A 26,367-nucleotide genomic window follows, 5' to 3' on the forward strand; every position below is an offset into this window, starting at 1 on the left:
ACTAACAAACTAATTACTAAAGAGAAAAAACTTCAAACTTCAACACACAACCTCACCACCACCACCACCACACTTTCATCATCCACCTACTTTCTATAGACTAGGAAACCATATAAAGGGAAAATACATAACAAAGATGATTTCAGCTTATTCACGTATTGGTTTAACCACCACATTATTTAAATCATCATTAATTTCTTCTAGTTCTAATAATATCATTAGACCATTATTATTAACCAACATTAGAGGAATTAAAACCATTCCTCAACCACCAGGTTATATTGTTGGTACTGTTAATGATGCGTATGTTCCACCACCACCACATAAATTAGAAGGTTCATTACATTGGACTAGTGAAAGAATTGTTGCTATTGGTATGTTACCATTAGTTTTATCACCATTTATTGCTGGTGGTGGTGCTTCAACTTTACTTGATTCATCAATGTCAGCATTATTATTATTTCATTGTTATACTGGATTCCAAAGTTGTATTATAGATTATATTCCTAAAAGAGTTTATGGATCTTTACATAATTATGCCATGTATTTATTGACTTTTGGTACTGGTATTGCTGGTTATGGGATTTATCAAATTGAAACTAAAGAAGGTGGGGTTTCTAATATTATTTCAAAACTTTGGAAAGCATAAATAAAGGAGAAAGTAAAGAAGTGATAGTAGAAAGAGCAATGAAATGAAACAGAACAAGAGTGAATTAACGCATGAATGAAAAAAAAAAAAACGAAGAAGAAGTTGATACTTTATGATATGTTAGACTTTCATTGTTTTTTTTTTTTATTTTATTTATTGATAATAAATATAAATTGATATATATATATATATAAAAGGAATTTTAATTTTAATTCTTCTCTGATATAAGTTTTCAAATCAATGAAGGTAATCCAAAACCTTTTTTTTTTTTTTTATACTTTAAACATTATCTGAAACTTTTCTTTTCCTTGTACTTTTCATATCACTACTACTACTATTACTAGTATTACTATTATTAGGTTCATTCTTTTCAATAGATTCGTTACTTTCAACTAATAATTTTTTTTCAAATTCATTTTTCAATGGGATTAATTTTTCATTAATCCAATTTCGTAAATAATTTTTAGCAATATTAACAGATCTAATATTAATATCATTTAATTCATTCAATATTTTCAATTTATAATTAATTTTATTACTATTATAAATATCTCGTAGCAAATGTTTTTCAATTCCTCTATTAATAATTAATTTATTTTCAATATCATTGATTTTTATATTGATAATTTTTTGAAAATTTAATTTAATTATTAATGAAATCAATTTCTCATGGTGATGATGATGGTTGTTGTTGTTGTTGTTATTGATTATATCTATACCATAAATATCTTTAATATCTTGATAATTTATAGTTTGATTAATATTTTCAAAATTAATGGTTATTAGAGTTAATTCCAATAATTTATTTAATAAAGATCCATCTAATTCAATATATTTATCTTTATACTTTAAATATTGTTGATAATTACCAAATGTAAATAATTCTAATGTATTAAATAATTGTTGTTGATGAATGGTTAATTCATTATATGATAATGATTGATCTAATGTCAATAATTCTGATAAATAATTATATTTATTGGTATCTAGTAAGATTTTTGGTATATCTTCTATCGTTAATGACATGGTCTAAGAAGGAATGGAATTGGATTGATGATAATGTGTTGGTGGTTATTAGTGGTTGATTTTTGGTGTTGTTGCAACGAGTTTGTATAAAACGATTCTCAGAAAAATTAGGACAGAGAAGAAAAAACCAGAGCACGCCATGAGACAGTAAAAAAATCGGATCCCCAATTAATACACCAGAAGTTAGATTTACCAGCTACTACATCAAGATTGATTGATTAATTGTATGTATATATATATATATAACTGTTACTATAATTAATCCTATTTCTATTTCTATTTCTTAAACCCTTTAAATAACCTTAACCAGAAGGTTGATATCAATAATTTGCTCTTTAGTTGTTTAGTTAGTTAATCTTTGTAAATAATATCCTATAATCATAGCTGACATAGCTATTACAACTGTTTGTAATTTTTGTTTATCAATTTCATTAAAAGCTTCTATTGTTTTTTGTGTATTACTATTATTATTCTTCTTCTTCTTATTCCCCATTTGTTGTTGTTGTTGTTGATTCAGAAATATTTTATTAAATAAATTATGACATTTCCCTTGATTACAATTATTATTATTATTATTATTATTATTATTATTATTATCTTGAAAGTTTTCGTTTGATTGGATTGATGATTTCTTTATTGGCAGTCCATTACAACTTTGATTTTCAACTTTTGGAAATGGTTCAACTTCTTGTTGTTGCTTTTCTGGAGAATTTATAATCATGGAATTGGTAGCAACAATAGATTCAAAATCTGATATAATTGGACTAATAGAAGACTTATCATAATGTTGTTGTGAATGAGAAAAAGAATCTATTGATTCAATATCATGATGGTCATCATTATCACCATTGCTGCCTTTCTTCTTTTGAGTATGTTTAAGTTTAGAACCATTACGTTGTAATAAACTAGGAGAACTTGGTAAACTAATCACACCTTCTTCTTCATCATCATTATCATCATCTTCTTCATTATCTTCTTCATTGTCTGATACTGGTGGGGTTAATTTAATGGTATCTCTATTTATTGTTCCAGAAGATTCTAAATTCTTCATATTATCACGAACTGATGGAGTTCGAGATAAATCTTTAATGAATCCATTAATAGCTTCACTAACAACCAGTTCATCATTTAAAAGTTCTTTTGATTTATTCCCATTCAATTTAAGTACTTCCCTTTCTTTCTCTTTCTCTTTCTCTTTCTCTTTCTCTTGTTGTTGTTGTTGTTGACGTGTCATTTCATCAAGTGCTTCTTGTAAATCTAATTTCTCTCGATTTAAAATTTCAATTGTTTCTTTACTTAAATTATTATCATTTTCCAAATTTTCATATTTTAATTTCAATTCATTTAAAGAATTTTTTAAATTATCTCGATCTCTTTCCATAGATTTAAATTTTCTATTAAGTAAATCCAATTTTTTATTTGATTCTAATTCCAAATTTTTAAATCGATCTTTTGATTTTTGATGATTAGTTTGTTCTTTAATTAATTCTTGTTCGATTTTCAGTAATTTTTTTTGAAATTGTTGATCCAAATAATCTTGATTTAATTGATTTATATTATAATAATAATTTTCCAAAAATGTCGATAAACTATTTAATGATGAATTTTGTTGTTTAATTCGAGATAAATTAAGTACTAATACATTGATTATATTCTCTAATGTTGTTGTACTAGTGATTTGAGAATTATTATAAATACCTGAATTCATCATTGAATAAAGTCCCAATAAATTGTCCTCTATATTGGGATTAATATCAGAAAATAAAGCATTATCAAATGTTAAATTATTTTGAATTTCATGAGATTCTTTTGATATCATAGAATCATCTTTATCAAATTCAATTTTTTCAACTTGTCGAGCAATATCTTCAATAAATGATAATCGTTTAAATTCAGGTGTATCCAATTGTTCATTCCCATTAATGAAAAAATTCCCATTATTATTAGTTTCCAATTGAGTAGATATAACATTCAAATTTTCAATTCTTAAACTTATTTGTTTATGAGTAGATTCAGCTTGTACATTAAATCCAAGACAAATCATATCTCCAACTTTAATTTCTGTAGGATCTTGTGATAATCTAACTTCATTTAAATAAGTTCCATTAGATGAACCTAAATCTTGTATCATTAATTTGCCATTTTTAGGATCAATATAAATTTGAGCATGATTTCTACTCAATACTCGAGAATCAAAATATCCATTAGTTACATCAGGTTTATGTTTAGTACCAGTTGGTCTACCCAATTTTGTTGTTTCAGGATATGTTGCCACCGGGAGGTGTTTTTTAATAAATGTATCATTTAATGGTACAAGGGTAACATAATATTGAATTTGATTACGTTTGTGAGGGTTTATTGATGAAGAACCATTACTGCCACTGTGGCCACTGTTGCCACTTCTTGACGTCAGTGACTGTAGCAGCAGAGACCCTCCTTTTGATGGATCACGGGACATTGAAGCTGTGGTAAATTTTGGTTTTGCAGGAATAGATACCACTTGTGATTGTGAATTTGATCGTTTTCTACCTAATGCTGCTGTAGATGATTTGACATCAACATTGGTGTTTGAAGTGGTAGAATTTAATCCAATATTACTACTACTATTACTAGTAGATCGAGGTAATTTATTAGATACTTTTGTTCCATTCCTTAAACTTTGTGAATTCTTGATGTAGATCATTCCATTTTTCTTTGTTTCTAAATTAGGAAATGGCTGTTGTTGTTCCGAAGAAGAAGAAGAAGATTTTTGTATTGTCAGCAGTGAATTTTGTTTCAGAAGATGATGGTGATGATGATTGTGGTTGTGATGATTTGATGGATTAAGATTATTATTGTTATTAAGTAATTGGGAATTATCAAGAGCTATAGGGATATCTGTCATTTGATTGGTATTATATTTTCCAGTGAACAAAGGGAGAGGAGGAGGAGGAGGGGGTGCTAAACTAGTTACTTTGATTAATATCAAAAGGATTCTTGAGTCGAGCCTTAATTCTTATTTCTTTTTCACCGTTAAACGGGATTATATTAGATTAGGATTAGGATTAGGATTGGTGATTCTTTTTTTTTTTTTTTTTTGTAATTTCTTCTTTGTTGTAAAAAATTTGATTGTATCAATGTTTGAATGGATCGGGAAAAAGAGAGAAATTTAAATCCAAATTAGAAATTAAATTCTTTTTCCACAAACAAAGTATAATTGAAAGATGTGTAGGATGGGGTGGTGGTGGTGGTGGTGGTTGAAGTAAATTTATTGAAATTAGAATCAAAGAAATCAAAGATTTAAAGCAACAAGAATATAAAATATAAATTCAACACTAAAAAATTGAAATAGGTGAGTTATTGATCTCTTGTTTTCTTGTTCAATATTAGTGCTAGTACTAGTGTATGTATCTGTCAAACTTCTGATGTGGTTAGTTAGTAAGTAACTAAGTAAGTAATTAAATACTAGCAAGGGTTGTATCGTATTGTATTGTGTATTGTTAGAAGTAAGTATGTGTAAGTGTTGAGTGAGTGAGTGTGTGTGTGTGTCAATGTGCTGTGTTTGAAGTTATGAACAAACGACATTAGACGACATGTGACACAAGTATTAATATACAGGAAATCATAAGGGGGAAAGAAAGTGTGAACAAAAATGTCTCTCTCTCACGCGTGTGTTGTTGTTGTTGATTTCTTTCTTGCTCTTGTCGTCGTCAAAAGGGAAAGATGGGGCGCTACCAATTAACAATTTTTCTTCTTCTTCTTCTTCTTCTTTCCTTATACTTCCCATCTATTAACAACAACAGGCTACGTGAAGCTTTTACTTAATATGATGACCTATGGGCTTATCACTCAATACCGTAAATTTGTTAAGGATGTAATTACTGTAGAATTACTTATTTATATTTCATTTTTTTTTTCTTTATTCAGTGTCAAGGCCCATCTTTCTAGTAAAGAATTTAACAGATTACTCAATTCCAAGTTGAATTCTTGGTAATTCACTTTTATTAAATAGGTAAAATCTTTTTTCTTGTGTTTGAAGTTTTTAAAGCATTGATAAATACTAGTTGAACTTGTTGTCTCATATTGGAAAGACTTTGTGTTTGATTTACGAAGAAGGAAGAAAGAAGAGAGAAAAAAAAAAAACAACACCAAAATCAAAATCAAAATCAAAACAAACCATACAACATCAGATTAATTCTATATGTTTTAGTTAAGCATATTCTTCACCGTTAAGAAATTCACTCTACGCATATATATACATACATACAGCCAATATGGCACAACAAGAACTACCACAGCAGAATCAAAGATTTAATAATTTAGACAATTGTACTGATTCATTACGTCAATCAATCAAAATATTACAACAATCAAATAAACTATTAGATGAAACATTACAAGATAGTACTAGATTAATTAAAATATTATCCACCAATAAAGTATTTGATTTAATTCCTGAATTAGATTTAAATGATGCTAAATCAAATTTTACAAGAAATATTACACCTCAATTAAATCAACAATTAAATAAATTAGAAGATGAATTAATTAGATTACAAACTAATAAAACTACTTTAACTAATAAATTAAAATTAATTAATGTTCGATTGAAAAATTATCAAAGAAAAAGTAATGGAAATGATCATGATGGTGATGATGATGATGAAGAAGGAGGAGGAGGAAGAGTAAGGGGAAGGAAGAATTTTAATAGTAGTGGATTAAGTGATGTGGATATTGATAATTTATTAATCAATAGACATAAAAATGGTTATGATGCTAATAAACTTCATCAATTACGATTTTTAAGAGATAAAAAAACTCGATTACAATATTCTTTAAATCGATTAAGTTAAACTTCTGACAGGGGTAGGGGCGGGGGTTATAACTGTGGATATGATTACTGGCAAAAGAAGAGGGAAGGGTTGAGAAAGTTATTAATATATGTATTTAAAGTTGATCTTTTTGGAATATAAACTTACCCTCCCTTTAATGTAATGTTAAAGACCTGTATTAAGATGAAATCAAGTAAGTAAAATGCCTACCCCGTTTTACAAAGAATGTGTGAATATTGTTAGGTAGGTTACATCTTCATAGAAAGATTGATAGAATGAAAAAAAAAAAAAAAAGGTATATAGTATCACGTGACTCTGTGTTATTATTTAATTTAAGTTAAAAATTCCGAATGAAAGAAATCGACAATTTTATGTCAGGCGAGTTTTTTGTTTTTTGTTTTTTGTTTTTTGTTTTTGCAGTTCTTTAGAAACATTATTCTTTTTGCCACCGCCATCGTCCTAATATCCACATAATACACATAACCTACTTAATTTGATTTTGATTATAAATCAAACTATTCAATAAAGAATTACTATAAATATCAGTTTGAATTCCTTATAAACTTTGTTCCTTTAAATCATAGTAATTATTAAATTTTCCTTTTTTTTTTTCTTTTTCACACAATATGTCATCATCGTCTGGTGTAACTAATTTATTTATTGATAAATCTCAACAACCAAATCAAGATGAACAAGGATTAATAAATATTGGGAAAAATTGTCAATATTGTAATCAATTAGATTTTTTACCTTTTATATGTGAATTTTGTGAAAAAACATTTTGTTCTCAACATCGAACTATTGAACAACATCAATGTATTGGTAAAGATAAATTTTTCAATCAACATCATTCATCATCTAGATCATCTAGTCCTGAATCGGGTAATAATAATTATAATAATACTAGTATTTCTTCCAAAAGTTTATTCCCAGATCGAGAAGCTGATAAACGGAAATTAGAAGCGAAATTGAATTCAATTAATCCAAAACGACCAACTACTATTAAAGAAACTCAATTCAGAGTTGGAGATGTGGCTATTGGATCTAATGCATTTAAGAAATTTCAAAAATTCTTAACCACTCAAAAGATGAACAAGAACAAAAACAGTGTCAATGGATTGAATTCAATTTCAAAATTATTTGGTAAATCAACTTCTAATAATAATAATAAATTTATTGATATTGCTAATTTAAAAAAAAATGCTAAAGGTGATAATAAAATTAAAATTAATGATAGAATATATATTTGGTGTATTTATGTGAAAAATCCTGATTTATCAATATCAATTGATAAAGATAAAAAACCGATATTTATATCGAAAAATTGGGTTGTTGGAAGATCACTTGATTCAATTGCTGATAATTTACATATTCAAAATAATAATAATATTACTAATGAATCACTGGAGAAATTAAATATTTTTAAATTAGAAAATAATGGTAAAGATGATGTTGATGGAGAACCAAAATTGATAATTACATCTTTAAAATCAACTGTTTTTAAAACTGGTGATATAATATATTTAGTTAGAGGAACTATATAAATTTTTAAAACATTTAGTATAGAGACTTGTATTTATATTCATATTTATATTTATATAATAACAACATATGTATTTCATGAAAAAAAAAAAAAAAAATAATAATAATAATAATAATAATGATAATAATAATAAATCAAATACTTCTCTACTTCTATATTACTTCTTTCTTAATAAACATCTTTTGGTTGATCATGATGAAGCCAATTCATTAAACAATTTTGATCATATAAATGTTCCCATCTACTAAATTTTGCAATTTCACACATTTGAGTAGTTTCAGTATTTGGACAATTTGTATAAGGATCATGATCATAACCAATATCTTTAAAAAAATGAATTTTATCTTTATCAGCAAATAAACTAACTCCAATTGAATGTACTGGGGCATCCCCCCAACGTTCATAATAGAATTTCCCAGTAGAATCAAGATATTTAACCCAATTATCATAAGCTTCATTACGGAAAAAATCAAAATCACCAATTTCAAAATTTGACCAAAAATGACAAGTTGAATAACCTCCAGCAAATTTAGTTTTTTTAGGATTTTGTAAATCTTCTAATAACCATTGAAATGATCCCTTAGGGTTAATATATTTATAATTATCCCCTTGATTTAAATATTTAATAGTTTCTGGCCAAAGAGTTTTCACTGATTCTTCATTATCATATAAATTAATAGTAAATCCATAAATTTTCCCTGTGGTTTCCATATATTTGAAAACATCATAATTAATATCAGTGAAAAAATTAACATGAGGTTCAACTCGCCAATAATATTTATATTTAGCCAATTCAGGAATTTTATAAAATTGACTCAGATAAAATCGACACATATTATGATAAGATTGTTTTTTGGCGTAAGCAACATCATGTTTAAACATAATTTCCATTTCTTTTGATTCTTTAACAGTATCTATAAATGATGGTTTTTCCCAATATTCAGGTTTGATTTGAATAAATTCAACTGGAGCATTACCAGTAAATTTTAAAATTCGTTGTTTAAATCGATCAGTAAATGGTTCATCATTTAAAAAAGTATAAGGATAATTATATTTACTATTAAATTTTTTTTGTAATCGTTTAATACTAATCCCAATTGATTGTAATTCATTATTACGTACTAATGATAAAATAGTGGCATTAGCTCTTTTATAACTAGGTAATTCTTCTGGAGGTGGCGGCGGAACTAATATAGCATCTTTAGGTTGACCAATAGGATTAGATCCTAATAATTCTTTATAATCTTTCATATTTTGATGAAGAATTTGTTCAGGTGTACCTTTTTTATTACCTTTATTTAAAAATTTGAATTTTACATTACCTGGAATTAATGTAAACCCATTAATATCAAGATCATCTAATGAATCATTACTAGTTTTGTTATTATTGCTGTTGGAAATTCCTTTAAATCCAGGTAAATATGAAAAATCAAATTTATTGGTTAATGAAGTTATAGAATTTGAAAAATCTTCAGGAGTATAATTTTCCACTATTTTAATTATATGATGATGTCCATTATAATATCCAATAATTGAACTCAGAATAATAAATATGGTGAAAATCGCTAGAATAGAAACTAATTTTCTTTTCCGAAGACTAATAATGCTGATCATTGCTGAATAAAAAAACCTTTCTTCTTCTTCTTATAAAGCAATATATATATATGTGGATATAAAATAAGTGGGAATGAAAAAAATAAATAAATAAAAAAAGAATAATCTGTGGATATAGGATTTCTATTATATTATATAATATAATATAATATAGATTTGTATAACATTAGAGGGTGGGATAATTATCAAATCTTTCATTAAAAGAAATTTTTTAAAAAAAAAAAAAAAAAAATTTTTCCCTTGCGTGTGATCGCGCTCAAAAAATTAAATAATAAGAGGAAACAGCAAATTAAGGGGGCGAACAAAACAAAGATAAAGATTAATAAACTGTGCCACTTTTTACTTGTACTTGTCCTCGTCCCGCGCCTTCGCCTTCGCCTTTGCCTTCGCCCCTAACCTTTGTTCTTGTTCTTGACGCCCCCCCCCCCGCCCTGGTTAAACTTCCCCGACTCATAATAATACTTGACAATCTTAAATTCTTCTTATAATTGATTATCTTCTTTTTACAATTAATTAAATAACTTTTACTCTGTAAATGATATTACTTCAAAAAAAACTGAAGTTCAATATAAATCATGAGCAACAATCTTCTTGGTTTGGAAATTCTATTGTTTATCTTTTGAAAAATAGACTAGAAAGACGGAATTTGTGTAATTACAGCAATGCTAATACCACAACCATCACTAAAAGACAATGAAGTGATTCAACTACTACAACAACAACAACAGCAACAATAGGTTTTTGTGTTTCTGCCGTCTCCAGTTCATTATTCATTTGACAGGGTAATCTATAAGCCTTGTTAAAGCTTGTTTTATGTTTTAATATAAGTAGTACTTCAATCACCATCCAAAGATCGTTAAACACAACCTTTGTTGTTGATCTATCACCATAGTAATTTTATTTTTTTTTTTTTTGGTTATTGTTGGTAATAATCTTACAAGTAAAATTTTTCAAAACAACAACAGTAACGAATCTTTTAGTTCAATGTAATACACGCATATAATGCACATAAAGATATCAATGTACATATAAACACAATAAGCTATGATTTCATTAAATAGCGAAAGGAGGTCAAATAACCTATCCGGAAAATTCAATACGACCAACTTGAGTTGTTTGAGTATAAACTTGTTATAAGTTTCAGCTCTCCCATTCATAGCTGGGGTATATATAGGCAGGAATTTCTTCCTTTCTAATACCAAGCTCCAGTAACAGTTGTCTGTCTGGTAGCTCTCTTGCATTATCCGAGCGGAAATTTGCAACAAATTCACCCGGGAATTGATTATTCATAATCTTTAATTCCCTGAGTAAAGAAAGCTGAATACTTCGAGTATCAGAGATCACACATATCATAAAACCAGAGAATTCATCTATTAAAGTATGTTGTGATATAAGTAATGCAAGCACAAAGACGAATCCCCACAGCTGAAAGTTATTACACTGAGGGGTTAAACTGAATATAATAAATTAATATGTTATTGTGATTCACGTGTGAAATAGAATATATAGGAAGAGACTTAACTAACTGGTGTGTTAATCCTCGGCACTTGTCCACAAGAGCGGGGATTAATCATAATGTGAAGAGTGTGTTAGAAAGAGGAAGGGAATTATAAGTACTGCAGAATTCCCTTTAGACTAGCCACTAACTGTTGAAGAACTAACGTTCTAAATATATTCAGTATAGGGTATCACCTTAATATTCTATACTATACTTTTACAACAATCTACCTTTAACTCTGTCAAGTTTCACTATGTCTACTCCTACTACTCCTGCTACGGCTGCTTCCATGGGTGGTGATGGCCAATTACAAAGTAATGATATAGTATTTCAAACCATTCACTCTAAACGGACCCAATGTGTCCAGATGAATTCTCTGTAACCTTCTTACAGCTACTCTTTGCGAGGTTCTATTGTGTGATATCTTTTTTGCTATTCACTGCCTTACAATGTATGCAATTCAGTACTTTATTTCTTGCTTCTGGACCGTTCCGTTTCGCAGAAATTTTTCCTTGATCAATTAGTTGATCTAATGCCCGCAAACTCATGTGGTTTGTTTGTAAGTGATAGTAGAAAAGATCTTTCTTGTCATTGCTATTCGCTATGTATTGTGGAAATTTTAAATCAACAAGTTGCTTTACAGCAAGAATATCACATTCCAAATTTGTTCTTGTTTTATTTTTCACACACTTGTTCCTTTCTTTGGTTTCGACCAATGAAGGAACTATACCTGAAATACCAATATATAATCTTGTTTCCGGATCAAATTCAGCAACAATTAGATGCTTAGAGTTGTCCTTTTCAAGACTAAGGCTTACGCCTTCGAAGATGGCTCTATGTCCAAACTTTGTGATGTCACTTAAAGAGATAAGATTTGTGGTGAGATCATCAATATAATAAACGTTTTCAATTGTTAATATATAATTATGTCCAATATACAAATCCAATTTTCCTTTAGCTGACGATTTAAGTACCTTTCCACCAGCAGTAACGAAAGACATACTTTCGTCAACAACCATATCATCTAATAAATTATTATGACCAACAACCGAAACACTAGCCCCAGAGTCAAAGATAATGTTATTTTTAATTGGTTCTTTTCCACTGATTTCATAAGCACCCAAGATGTTTGAAATTCTAGCTAATGGGTCGGTGTCACTCTTAGAGGAGCCACCTAATCCCTAATCAGATGGGGTTTGAGAACTAGTACTTTTATCAGGATTGTACTTAGCTTTCTTCTTCAGATTTTTCTTATATTTAGAAGTTCTCTTGCGCCCTTGATTGCCATCAGTTTTATATGTATTAGCTGATTTGTTGGAAGTTTGAAGTTCCTATTTACTTGGTTTTTCTTTTCCTTTGCCATTGATTGACTGGATGCTGCAAATCTTTTGAGGGTGGAGATCCTGTAAGATACCAGTTTCAGAACGAAATTCACTGAGGAAGGTATCAAAATTTGTGGATTTACCGTTTTTAAAATCTCCGTACAATTTGACTAATGATTTGGTGACCGCATTTCGATTGGGTGCCTTATCACCAGCAAGCAAATACCAAATGGTGAACGAATTGTTATGGTTCACTTGACCAAAAAATTTCAGTAAACTTCCAGCACAATGAGTAGTAGATTGAACTCTTCTACCCAACTCGGTAACGTTAGGTGAATGCATAAAATTAACTTTTAACTCTTTCAAGAGTTTTTTAATGCATTCTTGATCATTAAGAATAGACGACTGCTCAACTCTAATTAAGATCTCTTTCAAGGAGGTCACCTGATTGTAATTTTCAGGAAATCTTTTAAGACTCTTTAAGAGCAGGACAAGTTTTATTTCAAAACATTGACTAAAGAAGATTTTTTTCAACTGGAGATTTTGTTCTACCGTAAGTGATGATTGTTTTATGAAACATCAACTCTAGATTGACAAAAGTCTCTTTACTGACAGCAATACTGAGGGTCAAGACATGATCTAACAATTGGGAGAATGGAGGGTTCTTCAATTCGTTTGTTGCTTGGACATTCCAAATGAATTCTACCTCTTCTTCAGCCCATTGCTTCAAAAATGTCATCCTATCTTGAGAAATCAGATTAAGCTCATCCATGCCTGTTTCGTACAGAGCACGTAACTTCTGTTTTTCGATTTCTGGTAATTTGTCGATTGGATATTTTTCCAACGGATCATAGTCCACTCCCGCAATAGCTTCCTTAGTAGTCAGTTCACTATTATTTTGAGAATCGATTACCAGGGCATCGTCATCAATTAATCTTTCTGGATCAACTGGCAGGTCAACAACATTTGCCATCTCATTTGAGACTGGTTCAGTTGGATTGACAACGGATTCGCTCCGATTAACTTCGCTGTTTCTGGTTCGTCCAGACATTGCTAGTTAATAAATTAAAAAAAATCTAGAGCTTGAAGAAGCGAAATGGTTATCGCTTTTGACTTCTAATCTATTTAATAATGTGGGTGACTAGTCAACACTAAAATTAGATGAAATTATAATAATAAATTGTAATATGTATTAACAAATCTATAATATATATTTCACTGTAGCCCAATATCAGATATGACTTTCTACACTCTATTACACTATTTCGATAGTGTTCGATCTCGTTAATTAACTAAGGTTTATCAACGATAACAGTAAGTTAGAATTGTGTGTAAGTTCAAGGAACAAATTGACAGTAGTAACACATTTTCTAACAAAACTTTTTTTCTTAGGAATTCCTGAGATACTTATAGTACAGAAATTCAGTGCCATAGGTGATAACCCGCCGCCCTCACTCGTTTGTAGAATGAGTCTACAGTGTGTACTTCGGTACAAAAGCTCGCTGATCTCTCAGAACGCCGCTTCAAGGAATTATAGCCACAACCACAAGCTTGCCACAAAACCCAATCCTACATAATACCTTGTGTTCAGCACACTTCACAACAACACTAAAAAAATGAACTAATTATTGTTTTTTCGTATATTAAACTTATTCAATAAGTGGTGCTAAATCTTTAGCATGGTAAGGTTCATCAAGATATTTAATATCCTCTTCAGTCAAATTAACTTTGTAAATACCAACTAATTCTTCAGCTTGAGCAAACTTGGAAACACCAGCAATTGGGACAACTCCTTTAGCAATACACCAAGCTAAAGAGACTTGCATCATTGAAGCATTATATTTGATACTCAACTCTTCAACTCTGTTGACAATAGCTTTATCATTTTCATTGACATTACTCAAACCAAAAATTCCTGCCCATTGTTTGTTTTCTAAAAATTGTTTATTTTTATCAGAATCAAATGGACGACATAACATACCCCCGGCATTTGGAGACCATGGGATTAAACCAATACCGTGTTTTTTACAATAATCGTTTAATTCTCTGTCGTCTTCACGGTATAACAATGAATAATGACTTTGCATAGAAATGAATTGGTGCCATCCATTGGCTTTAGCAACGTTCTGCAATTCAATAAACTCCCATGTCTTCATCGAGGATGCACCGATATATCTTGTTAACCCTTGTTCAACAACATCATTTAAGGAGTGCATGATTTCTTCATATGTAACGTCACGATCCAAACGATGAATTTGCAACACATCAATATAAGTACCCAATCGTTTGACAGATGCTTCAGCTGCAGCCAAAATATGTTTTCTACTTAATCCTTTGCCATTCATAAAATCAACTTCATCAACCTCACCCATACCTTCTTCAGTAGAATCTTTGACTGGGAAATAACATTTAGTTAAAATAACAATTCTTTCACGTGGAATGTCATATTTCTTAATAAATAAACCTAACAATTCTTCAGATTTACCATTAGAATAAGCATCAGCAGTATCAAAAGTACGGAATCCATTATCATAGCAAAATTTCAAAATTTGTAAACATTCATCAATATCACCATTAAATCCCATCCAGTTTGAACCTAATCTCATAGTACCAATAGCAATGGTATTAACTTTTAAACCAGATTTACCTAATCTAGTAACTAATTTGGATTTATCAATTGACATATTTTGTTGATTTAAGTTGTAAAAAAAAAAAATGGTTGAAAAAGGAGAATACTCTGTGTTTGTTGTTTATTCTTTATAGGAATAAAAAAGAATTGATAATATTTCTATTGCAAAAAAGGGTTATGTTCTTCTGCCCCTATTTTTATACTTTTTAGATATTGAAAAAAGGGATCAACACGGGGCAGAAGGAAATTTGACAAAACTTTAAAGTTTATTCGGCGATTTCCTATTCTGTATATTTCCGACAGAAATATTACCATACGGGATCGGTTTTCTCCTGTGCATCAAATCCCCCGCACCCGAATGCAAATTTCCGGAAAACGGCACGGTTAGATTTTATTTCTCCCCTAATTTAAAACCATCTATAAACCAAACAGTTATCGGAACATGTTTTCACTTTCTTTCTTTCCTTCTTCCCGCCAGAAATGTTAGTAACTGACAAGTCGTTATGGTAAGAATTTCTATATTCAGCTATTTCCTAATAGATTCTTTAAAAATTTATTTTATATCGCTGTGTTGAAGTAACTCTATTTTTGAGGTTGACTCTGTTTTAATAAATAAAATGACACCACGCTTTGGTTGAAACCATTCTTACAAAGTCAGTAGCCATATTTAGACAATAGTATAATTCTGCTAATACCTGACAAATGTTCAAATCATTTACTGCGATAAATAATAAAAATCTGTAAAATTTGCATCTCGTTACTGTTTTCTCTCCCTATCAGATGATTATACTGTCAATCATTGAATTTCAAGTTCAATATAAATTGTGCAAGTGACATAATAACGGTAACTTTTGGGTTTTGATATAATCTCACTCTGATTTAAGGTAGCACAGTATACATGTATATCTAAAAATAATAAGCACAAACTATGAACAAACCTATACTATACTATAAATTTACTCACTGACCCTTGCCAAGTCTTTAGCATGGTAAGGCTCTTCAAGATATTTAATATCTTCCTCAGTTAAATTAACATTGTAAATACCAACTAACTCTTCAGCTTGAGCAAATTTGGAGACACCGGCAATTGGGATCACACCTTTGGCCATACACCAAGCCAAAGAAACTTGCATCATAGACGCATTGTACTTAAGGCTCAATTCTTCAACTCTATTAACAATAATCCTATCTGCTTCTCTAGCATTGTCTAATCCAAACAAACTTGACCATTGCTTGTTGTCCAAAAATTGTTTGGTTTTTTCCGCATCAAATGGACGACACAAAACGCCACCACCGTTTGGAGACCAAGGAATTAATCCAATACCATTCTTCTTACAATAGTCATTCAATTCCCTTTCATCTTCACGATATAACAATGAATAGTGGCTTTGCATAGAAATGAATTGATGCCAACCATTTGCTTTAGCTACATTTTGCAACTCAACAAATTCCCAAGTTTTCATAGATGAAGCACCGATATACCTTGTTAACCCCTGTTCAACAACGTCATTCAAAGAACGCATAATTTCTTCGTACGTAACATTACGATCCAAACGATGAATTTGTAAGACATCAATGTATGTACCCAAACGTTTAACAGATGCCTCAGCTGCTGCTAATATATGTTTCCTACTTAATCCTTTACCATTCATAAAATCAATTGGATCAATTTCGAGGGTACTGTCTTCAGCATCATCTTTGACTGAGAAGTAACATTTTGTCAAAATAACAATTCTTTCACGAGGAATATTATATTTTTTGATGAATAACCCTAATAATTCTTCCGACTTACCATTCGAGTAAGTATCAGCGGTATCAAAAGTACGGAATCCATTATCGTAACAAAATTTCAAAATTTTCAAACATTCATCAATATCACCATTAAACCCTCTCCAATTAGATCCCAATCTCATGGTACCAATAGCAACAGTATTGACTTTCAAACCAGATTTACCTAATCTGGTGACCATTTTTGATTTATCGATAGACATTTTTTTTTTTTTAGATAAGGTGAAGTTGTAGTTGTATTTGTTTGTAGTTGTTCTTGATCATGAGAATTAAAACTATGTTTCCATTGACGACAGATTTTTCATTCCTATTTATAGTCAAATCTATAGAATAAGGGGGGTAGCAAGCTCGACAAAACTTGACAAGATTTATACGGTGATTTCTTAATTTGGTAATTTTCCGAAACCAAAACTATTAGCCACTGAGACACACATAGCCACAGGGGTTTGTTCTGACCTCTGCCCACGTACTAATCTCGGAGTAAGTATAGGCGTTATTTCTTCTTCCCATAAGGCATTCCATATCTTGTGGTGGTGGTTATCGGAGCATTTATTGTTCTAATGTTCCCGTTTTTCCTTCTTTCTTATACATAGGATACAGAAAGGATATTATCATTCAAACTGTTGTACTGCCTCTAATACCAATCAAATCATGTATACTAGCACAAAGCTTGAATGTTTGGTATACTGTAATACCTAACCTCTCACAACAGTTAATGACATTCCACGACAAGTCAATTTTACTTGAATTGATGTAAGTATACAAACTGTTTTAAGGCCAACTTCTGGTGTGAAATCCAGTTGCAGTAAGTAAAGTTAGCGATTCCATTTATTTTTTGGTTCATCGCCTCTACTCATATTAGACTGTAACACGATATCTCCAATTATTGACCTCCATTTCTTCTAAATTTAATCACTATCCTAATTGTTGGTTGTACTGAAAACTATTAAATTGAGGAAACGAGGAGTCTTTCAGGTTCTTTCTTATCTTTTAAATTGATTGTATGTAGTTGTTACGAAAACACTATTGTTCAATTAAGTTGTGATTTATATTTTGTTTTTGTTTAATTGAAATGAGATCTACTTTTATATACTTCTCATGTAATTGATATTTGGAAGAAAAACATATATAAACTACTAAAATAATTCCGCTATTTGATAAACCTATTCAGTACATGGTGCTACATTTTTGGCATGGTATGGTGCATCAAGATATTTGATATCCTCCTCCGTTAAGTTGACATTAAAAATACCAACTAACTCTTCTGCTTGAGCAAATTTAGATACCCCAGCAATCGGAATGACACCTTTTGCGAGACACCATGCCAATGAAATCTGCGTCATAGATGCATTATACTTGACACTCAATTCCTCAACTCTACCAACAATTGTCTTGTCAATTTCAGTGGTATCCCCTAACCCAAACATGCTTGCCCACCATTTGTTCTCTAAAAATTTTTGAGTCTTTTCAGAATCAAATGGACGGCATAATACACCGCTGGCATTTGGTGACCATGGGATCAATCCAATGCCATTTTTCTTGCAGTATTCATTCAATTCTCTGTCGTCTTCACGATACAATAAAGAATAGTGACTTTGCATGGAAATAAATTGATGCCAACCGTTTGCTTTAGCAACATTTTGCAACTCAACAAATTCCCAAGTTTTCATAGATGAAGCACCGATATACCTTGTTAACCCCCGTTCAACAACATCATTTAAGGAGTGCATGATTTCTTCATATGTAACTCCATGGTCTAAACGATGGATCTGTAAAACATCAATATAAGTACCTAAACGTTTAACGGAAGCCTCAACAGCAGCCAATATGTGTTTTCTGCTTAACCCCTTACCATTCATAAAATCAATTGGGTCAGCATCTTTCCAATCTTTATCATCTGATTCATTTACAGGGAAATGACACTTGGTTAAAATAACAATTCTTTCACGAGGAATATTGTACTTCTTAATAAACAATCCCAACAATTCTTCGGATTTACCGTTGGAGTAAGTATCAGCGGTATCAAAAGTACGGAACCCATTGTCATAGCAGAACTTTAAAATCTTTAAACACTCATCAATATCGCCATTGAATCCCATCCAGGTGGAACCTAATCTCATAGTACCAACAATAACAGTATTGACTTTCAAACCTGATTTACCTAATCGGGTGACTAATTTGGATTTATCGATAGACATTCTTAATTGATATAGATTTACGTTTGGTTGTAATTAATTGTAGTTAAAGAATTAAAATAGGACTGAACAAGTTGGTATATTTGTGGTGGAAGGAATATCATCCTTTATTTATACTAGCATTGAAGTGTTAATAATGGTGTGGTGTCGTGTTGGCCATGAGTAACATTCGCTTAAAAGACATATCGGAAAGCAATTAAAACTCCGCATTCAGATTCTGTGTTGTGCTCCCTTGGTAACTTCGTCTAGGGGGGATTCGTTCCGGGGAAACCTATTATAACTGGTTATTGCCAAATCTAGTAGTCTCGTATATCCGATGTTGTTCAGATTTGGAAAGTGTCCGAAAAGCTACCTTAACACGCAATAGCAACTCAACCTTTCATCTGCCAGTATGGTACGATTTCTTGTTTCTTTGTAGCTATGTACATCGTAGAACCATTTCGATTTGTTTCAGTTGTTGTCCTTTGGTTCTGTTTAGTTGAACAAAAGTACTTCACGTGATGAACCTCCGAAAAGTTCTTTTTGGGAAACACAGCCAATTGCATGAATCGTAATATGTTAAAAACTACTGAATCCAGTTTAGCTCATTATCAAAATCCAGTTTTGTTGAAGTGAGGGTTATACGCTAACAATGTATGCAATGTTATTACTTGTGTCTATCGCATAAAAATTTGTTTAGTGTGTGTGTGTGTGTGTGTACTTTAACCAATCCAATAGCCAAGTTTTTCAGTAAACACATAATACGGTGATTCTCTCTTTTCTTCAGCTATTCTAGATCACACATTAGTTATGCTTAAAATACTATCGAAAATACAACAAAATGGTGTTAGATACATTTCCACCCTCCCTGATAAAGCATCAACTTTAGCAAAATTTGATTTCCCCTTAGCTACTCATACCATAAAATCAATCGATTCCAATATTGAAAACTATTTAAATAAACAACAAACTAAAGTAACATTAAATGGACATGTACATAGAAAGTCAAGAATAAGGCCTGCTTTAGGATTTGCATTTTTAAGAGATACCAATGGTGATGAAATCCAATTGTTGGCAACTCCGAAATATACCGAACCATCTATATTTGAATTGATGAAAAAATTGACTGTGGAAGATTCTGTTAGTGTGACTGGTTTTGTTCAACCTAAAGAATCCAAAATGGGTAAAGATCAACAATGGGAATTGGTTGTGGAAGATTTCCAAATATTAAATTCATCTAATTTAGATGCTGCCCAATTAGATAAATTGAAACATAATAGTCCTCAGAATATCCCTCCTCAATTTAGATATTTACAATTAAGAACACCATACTATCAAAAGTCTTTAAGATTAAGGAGTGAAGCAGCAAAAGTTATTCGAAACATATTTATTGAAAACCATGATTTTGTTGAAATTGAAACTCCATTATTATTCAAGTCAACTCCGGAGGGGGCACGAGAATTTTTGGTTCCAACAAGATCTTTTAATAAATTTTATGCATTACCACAATCACCTCAACAATATAAACAAATCTTGATGAGTTCTGGGTTTACTCGATATTTCCAAGTTGCTAAATGTTTTAGAGATGAAGATTTACGATCAGACAGACAACCTGAATTCACTCAAATTGATTTGGAAATGAGTTTTGTAAATAATTCTGATCAAGTTGGAATTGTTGTGGAGGATGTGATTCATAATGTTTGGAATAAAGTTGGTGGTAAACCAACTTATAAAGTCAATGATGAAGGATTTTTGGAAAAAGTTGATCTTGCTGAGGCTGGTAAATCTTTACAATTTAATAAATTAAACTATATTGATGCCTTGGTGAAATATGGAATTGACAAACCTGATTTAAGATCAAACTTGTCATTCATAAGTCTTGAAGATATTTTTGTTGCTAAAGAAAATGCTGATTTCCCAGTTGTCGAAGTTTGTGTTTTGAAGGAAGCTTTTGATGCTTCTTCCGGGAAATATAAGTTACCTAAAACTTTTATTGATGATCATAACTTTTCATCTAGAAGACCTTATGTATGGGCAATACAAAAGAACGATGATACATTCAGTTATTTCAAGAAATTGATTGATGCAAATATTATAGCTACTACAGACAAATTTGATGAAAGTAAATTGCAAGAATTGTTAAATTTACAACCAGGTGATATTCTTGCTGTATCTACAAGAGCACAGTTCCCATATGAAAATCCAACGCCATTAGGTAAATTCAGACAGTTGGCAATAGAAGAATTCCCACATAAATGGCAGCGTCCTATTATTGAAAATGGCCAATTAAGCGTTGATTATGATCGCAATGATATGGTTGTTGGATCTTGGGTTGTTAATTTCCCATTATTTAACCCAGTGGAAGAATCTTCACTAATTTCTAGTGCCACTCAAGAAAACTTGAAACCAAAATACCCACTTTATAATTTTAAAAAATTTGAATCCACACATCATCCATTCACTATGGCCAAGATTGAAGATTACGATTTGCTAGAGACTAATCCTTTGAAGGTTCATGGTGAACATTATGATTTGGTCATAAATGGAGTTGAAGTTGGTGGTGGTTCAAGAAGAATACACGATCCTGCATTGCAACAATACATTTTTGAAGAGATTTTGCAAATTTCAAATTTCCAACAATTGTTTGGTCATTTATTGAAAGCATTGAGTATGGGTTGTCCACCACATGCTGGTTTGGCATTAGGATTCGATAGATTGTGTGCCATGTTAGTAGGATCCCCCAGTATTAGAGATGTAATAGCATTTCCAAAGAATCAATCAGGAGTTGATCCAGTAGTAGAGAGTCCTACGGGAGTCAAAGAGGCAACACTTAATGAATACTTTATAACTACAAAGATCTAGATTATAGTAACAATGCACATAGATTATTAATATACTTGTACATATACATATATATATATTACTGTAAGGCCATTTTTATGTTTAACGTCTACGTCCTCTGAGTTTTTGTTTCTTTTCAGAACCTGTTCCCGTAGCTTCTTCCAATTTACGTTTTGTATATCCACTTTGAGCTCTTTCAGCCATTTCTTCTTGACGTCTTTTCTCTTCAGCTAATCTTTCCATTTTCAATTCTATTGGTTTCTTAGCTCTTTTTTCAGTGGAATCTTCAGTTTCTCCATAATATTCTTGTTCTTGTTGTTTGATCAAAGCTTTCCAATCATATTTTTTACGAACAAACAATTCCATTCCCCAATTTTTCCAGACTAATCTACCATAAGTACTTTCTTTAACTTTATGAGACTCGCTTAATAATTCTGAAGCTATTCTATCCTTGTACATTGGTAACAATACAGTAAAATTCCATAAAGTATCAACGATATGAGATCCATATGAATTGCATGCAAGGCCAACAATTTGACTTTGGAAAATATTTAGTAATCTTTTCCTTAAAATTTGAATAGTTTTCGGTTCTTCAGGTTCAACAATCAATGCTTTTTCAACAACATGACAAAACACCCCATGGAAACACATTTGAACAAATCTTTCAATTGGTAAAGCCATAAAGTTAAACCATGTGCATATAACAAACTTATAATCGTATTCCATTAATTTTTCTAAAAATAACGCACGCTTTCTTTCTTCTGCCGTTGGCCAATCATCTCTTGTGTTACCTAATGTCGAACCAGTCAATTGTAAGATATTTTCTATGAATTCCGTAGATGTATTGTCAGAAGGGTTTTCAATATCATAATTTGGAGCAAATTTGATAAATAATTGATTTATTATTTCATCACGTCTATAATTGCCACGAGAAATCGATGCATCAATTAATTTATTGGCCAAATCTAAGTTTTGATTATCGGCAATAGATATCAATTCTGCTAATTCAGGAATAATTTGATCTAAAATATATTCAACCTCTACTGGTTTCAATTTAAACAATAACGCTTGAATAATGTACACTCCAGTGGTTGATCTTTTAGCCAATTTCAATACTCTATCCTTCATGTATAGTTTATATAATCTCTCAATATATTTTGGACGAGCACCATCATTTTTAATAATAGATTCTAAGAAATGTGATCCAACTGAATCAGATAACAAGTATTCAACAAATGATTCTTCTACCGAATCTTTACCTTCCAGATCTTTAGCAAATATAAGATGCCAAAAGGAACGTTCACGATCAACTAACCCTTCAACTTGAATCAATAATTGTAATACAGGCGATCCAATTTTATGAATACTTAATTCTCTAGCTGATTTCGTGTCTAATCCTGCAATTATTGTTTGACAATATGCCCGTAATTCATTTTTGAATGATTGTGGAGTTTGGAAAGCACGATCAAAATCTTCATTATCTTTTATTTCAATCATTTTTCTGGCAATTTTGGATTTTTTCGATCTTAAAGTTGAATTTGAAGTTATTGATGATGGTAATTCTTTCCCAGCGAGAATCAATATTAAGAGTCTCAAAACATGTGAGGCATACAGATGATCTATCATAGTAGTCAAATGAGGCTTAAATTCATTAAGCATACTTATAAATAAGTCTTCCATTGGCACATCATTGATACTGTCTTTGTCTTCTTCTTCTTTTTCTTCTTGTAATTGTAATTGTTCTTCGTCTGTTTGAGTTAATTCCTTTTCGATTAAAGCTGCTGATCTAACAAGTAATGTCTCTAACACGTGCGATGCATATTTATGAAATGCTAAAGAAACAAAATGATTTTGGAATTGTTTAAAAATTTTCTTCAATTGATTATAATTGGCAAATAAAATTAATCTTTCCATTAATTTAGAACAAATTTGATTAGTCACCAATTTCAATTCTTTACCTTGAGCTTCTTCTAATACGGAATTTATAAAACCTTGTCTTTCTTCTTCGCTTTCAAATGCATTAATATTTAATGTAGATTCAGCTTGTTTAAAATAATCTAATTCATTGTTATCCACAAGTCCAAAGAATGTATTAGGAATACCAGAAGTTGATGATGATTCATGGTTTGCAAAAGTTGCATCTGAATCTAAATTTGAAACATCTTCATTAAACTCTGGTTCATTTTTTTTACTCTTCTTTTCAGCTCTTCTCCCTCTAGATTTAGTTTTACCCATATTTTATAGTATTGATTGGTTGGAATTTGCCGTGGGAAATTATGTTATTATTAAAGAAGTGAATAATTAATGTTGTTTAGAATTCGATGCTCTTCTCAGAAAGAATGTGCTTTAGTATGGGCGTGTATGAAAGGAGAAAAAAAAAATTCTGAAAAAAAAAAGCACGCTTATATGCAGGCACTTTATAATTTAGGCTGCAAATTGATTTTGACCAACAAAGAAGCTTAGATTAAATGAAACGATAGGAGGTATATCACCGGCTTAAGGTTCATGAGTGTGTTGTTCTTAATTGATGTTTAAAGTATTATCAAATATGACATTATAGAGTAGGAGAATTGAAAATGATACACAAATGTAAAAGATAGAATTTAACTTTTTTTTTTTATTGTCCACTATTTGTAAAGAATAGTTTGTTTTGTAAAGAATGGAAGAAAGAACTTTAAATATTGCATAACAATAACAATTTAACAATCCTTAAACCAGTTTATTACTAACTTGCCACAACCTTATGTTTTGGGAATTGTTTGGATTTGTTTGAATTCTGATTTATTTTTTGTAAAGGTGAGTTTTTTCTACAACTTGTTGAAAACAAAACTATGTAGAATTTAATTCAAGTTAGAAAATATATTGAAAAGTACATACATAATAATAAAAAAAAAGGATGCTTTCAATTTTCCTATTTAATAATGGATTTCAGTAATAATAATAATAATAATAATAATAATAATAATAATAATAATAATAAAGACAGTTAGCATCTAAACAAGGAAGTATAAGCCAGTATGCTGTTCATTTATTTTCCGGGTTCAAAATAACCAAAATTAGTAAGTCTGAAACCTGCTTCAGCATTAGCATCTCTTTTACCTGGTTCAAAGTATCCAAAGTTAGTAAGTTTAAATTTGGCATCAGCGTTGGCATCTCTTTTACCTGGTTCAAAGTATCCAAAGTTAGTAAGTTTAAATTTGGCATCAGCGTTGGCATCTCTTTTACCTGGTTCAAAGTATCCAAAGTTAGTAAGTCTAAATCTGGCATCAGCGTTAGCATCTCTTTTTTCATTGTAAGCACCAGAAGTAAGAGTAGTACCATTAACAATTAAAATAACTGGTTTATTATCAATTTCTCCAAAAACTGGAGTTAATTCATCATCAATTGGGAAATAGGCTTCAACAGCTGAGTCTGGGATTTCAACAACTTGATCACCATCAATAGTTTGACCAGAATATTGAGTAGGAGCAGAAGCAACAATAGTAGCAATAGTAGCAGTTAATAAAGCTAAAGAAAATTTCATTTTATTATGATTTAGTTAATTGATAATTTGTTTTGTGATTGTTGTTGTTGATATATGGAAATGAAAAAAATGAAAAAAACTGATTGAATGGTATTTTATCAAAAACTATTAGAATGTATTTATATGTTTCTACATTTGAAATAGATTCCATATTACTGAAAATTTTGATTCAAACAAATAGCCATTACTATCTATTCATAGGTATGGTTAGTATACCACCTAAAATGTTCACAACAAAATTCCTTTTGCAGCCAAATTGGGTAACAAATAATCTTCTTTTTTTTTTTTTTATTTTACAAAACTAATACTGAAATGGGGGAAATCATTTCTTTACAGTTAATTTATTACTAAAAAGAAACGAGTTCTTGGTAAAAGTATGGCTTTAGATTTCAGTTATTTTTTTTTTTTTTGGGGGGGGTAGGGAAGAACCTAAAGGGTTTTTTTTTCTTTTTTTTAACATTGTAAAGTGGTGCAAAATAGTTTATCGTTTGAGTTGATTTTTAACATGGTTCCTTAGCGATACTAAAGAGGAAATTATTCATGACGTGCATAAATAAACTGCATTTGAAACAATGAATATGCATGTTATATATAACTATTCTACGATGTTCTTCTGTATAGTTTAACCTGTCAATCCAATCATTGGCCACGATGTCACTTGCAGAACAATGTGTAATGAAGTGAATATGTGGTGCATTTGTTTCATATTTCATATTAATCAATGTGGCTACTTCTCTGCCAGATTTAATTGATGATTATTGTTTCAGTTTTGTCTTTTAATTATAGATTGGGCATTATAATATATGGTTAGGAAATTATTTTTAATTAAAAGATAGAAAAAAAAAAAGAAAATCATTAATTTGGAGATACTAAAAAAAAATATATATAGTTTTTATATTCAATATTGATTGAGTAACAAAAAAAGTTTATTCCTAAATGTTGGTTGTTT

General features: G+C 30.4%; 14 protein-coding genes across 14 annotated transcripts, besides 2 other annotated features; 4 read left to right on the forward strand and 10 right to left on the reverse strand. All coding sequences in view use genetic code 12, as the record gives it.

Annotated features, from left to right (window-relative positions):
* Positions 1-136: 136 nt before the first annotated feature.
* CD36_03670 (conserved hypothetical protein) lies at positions 137-649 on the forward strand (the record flags this gene model as incomplete). Its single annotated transcript, XM_002416993.1, has 1 exon — positions 137-649. The coding sequence occupies one exon, from the start codon at positions 137-139 to the stop codon at positions 647-649; it is 513 nt and encodes a 170-aa protein (XP_002417038.1).
* Positions 650-928: 279 nt separating this feature from the next.
* Positions 929-1,675, reverse strand: CD36_03680 (conserved hypothetical protein; the record flags this gene model as incomplete). The annotated part of the gene is made up of 1 exon (XM_002416994.1): positions 929-1,675. The coding sequence occupies one exon, from the start codon at positions 1,673-1,675 to the stop codon at positions 929-931; it is 747 nt and encodes a 248-aa protein (XP_002417039.1).
* Positions 1,676-2,018: 343 nt separating this feature from the next.
* CD36_03690 (pheromone-factor arrest protein, putative) lies at positions 2,019-4,559 on the reverse strand (the record flags this gene model as incomplete). Its single annotated transcript, XM_002416995.1, has 1 exon — positions 2,019-4,559. One exon carries the CDS (start codon positions 4,557-4,559, stop codon positions 2,019-2,021), a length of 2,541 nt encoding a protein of 846 aa, XP_002417040.1.
* A 1,369-nt stretch (positions 4,560-5,928) lies between these two features.
* Positions 5,929-6,507, forward strand: CD36_03700 (19-kda spindle pole component protein, putative; the record flags this gene model as incomplete). The annotated part of the gene is made up of 1 exon (XM_002416996.1): positions 5,929-6,507. The coding sequence occupies one exon, from the start codon at positions 5,929-5,931 to the stop codon at positions 6,505-6,507; it is 579 nt and encodes a 192-aa protein (XP_002417041.1).
* Positions 6,508-7,112: 605 nt separating this feature from the next.
* On the forward strand, positions 7,113-8,030 carry CD36_03710 (hypothetical protein, Candida conserved; the record flags this gene model as incomplete). The annotated part of the gene is made up of 1 exon (XM_002416997.1): positions 7,113-8,030. One exon carries the CDS (start codon positions 7,113-7,115, stop codon positions 8,028-8,030), a length of 918 nt encoding a protein of 305 aa, XP_002417042.1.
* Positions 8,031-8,197: 167 nt separating this feature from the next.
* CD36_03720 (KTR/MNT-family mannosyltransferase, putative) lies at positions 8,198-9,643 on the reverse strand (the record flags this gene model as incomplete). The annotated part of the gene is made up of 1 exon (XM_002416998.1): positions 8,198-9,643. One exon carries the CDS (start codon positions 9,641-9,643, stop codon positions 8,198-8,200), a length of 1,446 nt encoding a protein of 481 aa, XP_002417043.1.
* A 950-nt stretch (positions 9,644-10,593) lies between these two features.
* Positions 10,594-10,884, reverse strand: CD36_03730 (uncharacterized protein; the record flags this gene model as incomplete). The annotated part of the gene is made up of 1 exon (XM_002416999.1): positions 10,594-10,884. One exon carries the CDS (start codon positions 10,882-10,884, stop codon positions 10,594-10,596), a length of 291 nt encoding a protein of 96 aa, XP_002417044.1.
* Positions 10,669-14,068: a mobile genetic element (LTR followed by PBS, Gag and PR/IN part of Pol.).
* Positions 11,025-11,453: a mobile genetic element.
* Positions 11,552-12,160, reverse strand: CD36_03740 (uncharacterized protein; the record flags this gene model as incomplete). Its single annotated transcript, XM_002417000.1, has 1 exon — positions 11,552-12,160. The coding sequence occupies one exon, from the start codon at positions 12,158-12,160 to the stop codon at positions 11,552-11,554; it is 609 nt and encodes a 202-aa protein (XP_002417045.1).
* A 44-nt stretch (positions 14,069-14,112) lies between the features above and the next one.
* CD36_03760 (aldo-keto reductase, putative) lies at positions 14,113-15,147 on the reverse strand (the record flags this gene model as incomplete). The annotated part of the gene is made up of 1 exon (XM_002417001.1): positions 14,113-15,147. The coding sequence occupies one exon, from the start codon at positions 15,145-15,147 to the stop codon at positions 14,113-14,115; it is 1,035 nt and encodes a 344-aa protein (XP_002417046.1).
* A 901-nt stretch (positions 15,148-16,048) lies between these two features.
* CSH1 (aldo-keto reductase, putative) lies at positions 16,049-17,083 on the reverse strand (the record flags this gene model as incomplete). Its single annotated transcript, XM_002417002.1, has 1 exon — positions 16,049-17,083. The coding sequence occupies one exon, from the start codon at positions 17,081-17,083 to the stop codon at positions 16,049-16,051; it is 1,035 nt and encodes a 344-aa protein (XP_002417047.1).
* Positions 17,084-18,043: 960 nt separating this feature from the next.
* On the reverse strand, positions 18,044-19,078 carry CD36_03780 (aldo-keto reductase, putative; the record flags this gene model as incomplete). Its single annotated transcript, XM_002417003.1, has 1 exon — positions 18,044-19,078. One exon carries the CDS (start codon positions 19,076-19,078, stop codon positions 18,044-18,046), a length of 1,035 nt encoding a protein of 344 aa, XP_002417048.1.
* A 786-nt stretch (positions 19,079-19,864) lies between these two features.
* Positions 19,865-21,916, forward strand: CD36_03790 (aspartyl-tRNA synthetase, mitochondrial; the record flags this gene model as incomplete). The annotated part of the gene is made up of 1 exon (XM_002417004.1): positions 19,865-21,916. The coding sequence occupies one exon, from the start codon at positions 19,865-19,867 to the stop codon at positions 21,914-21,916; it is 2,052 nt and encodes a 683-aa protein (XP_002417049.1).
* Positions 21,917-21,997: 81 nt separating this feature from the next.
* CD36_03800 (nucleolar protein required for 18S rRNA synthesis, putative) lies at positions 21,998-24,130 on the reverse strand (the record flags this gene model as incomplete). Its single annotated transcript, XM_002417005.1, has 1 exon — positions 21,998-24,130. The coding sequence occupies one exon, from the start codon at positions 24,128-24,130 to the stop codon at positions 21,998-22,000; it is 2,133 nt and encodes a 710-aa protein (XP_002417050.1).
* Positions 24,131-24,923: 793 nt separating this feature from the next.
* CD36_03810 (conserved hypothetical protein) lies at positions 24,924-25,418 on the reverse strand (the record flags this gene model as incomplete). The annotated part of the gene is made up of 1 exon (XM_002417006.1): positions 24,924-25,418. One exon carries the CDS (start codon positions 25,416-25,418, stop codon positions 24,924-24,926), a length of 495 nt encoding a protein of 164 aa, XP_002417051.1.
* Positions 25,419-26,367: the final 949 nt, after the last annotated feature.

The sequence above is a fragment of the Candida dubliniensis genome, chromosome 1, assembly GCF_000026945.1.
Source record: "Candida dubliniensis CD36 chromosome 1, complete sequence".
NCBI classification, from domain to species: Eukaryota; Fungi; Ascomycota; class Pichiomycetes; order Serinales; family Debaryomycetaceae; genus Candida; species Candida dubliniensis.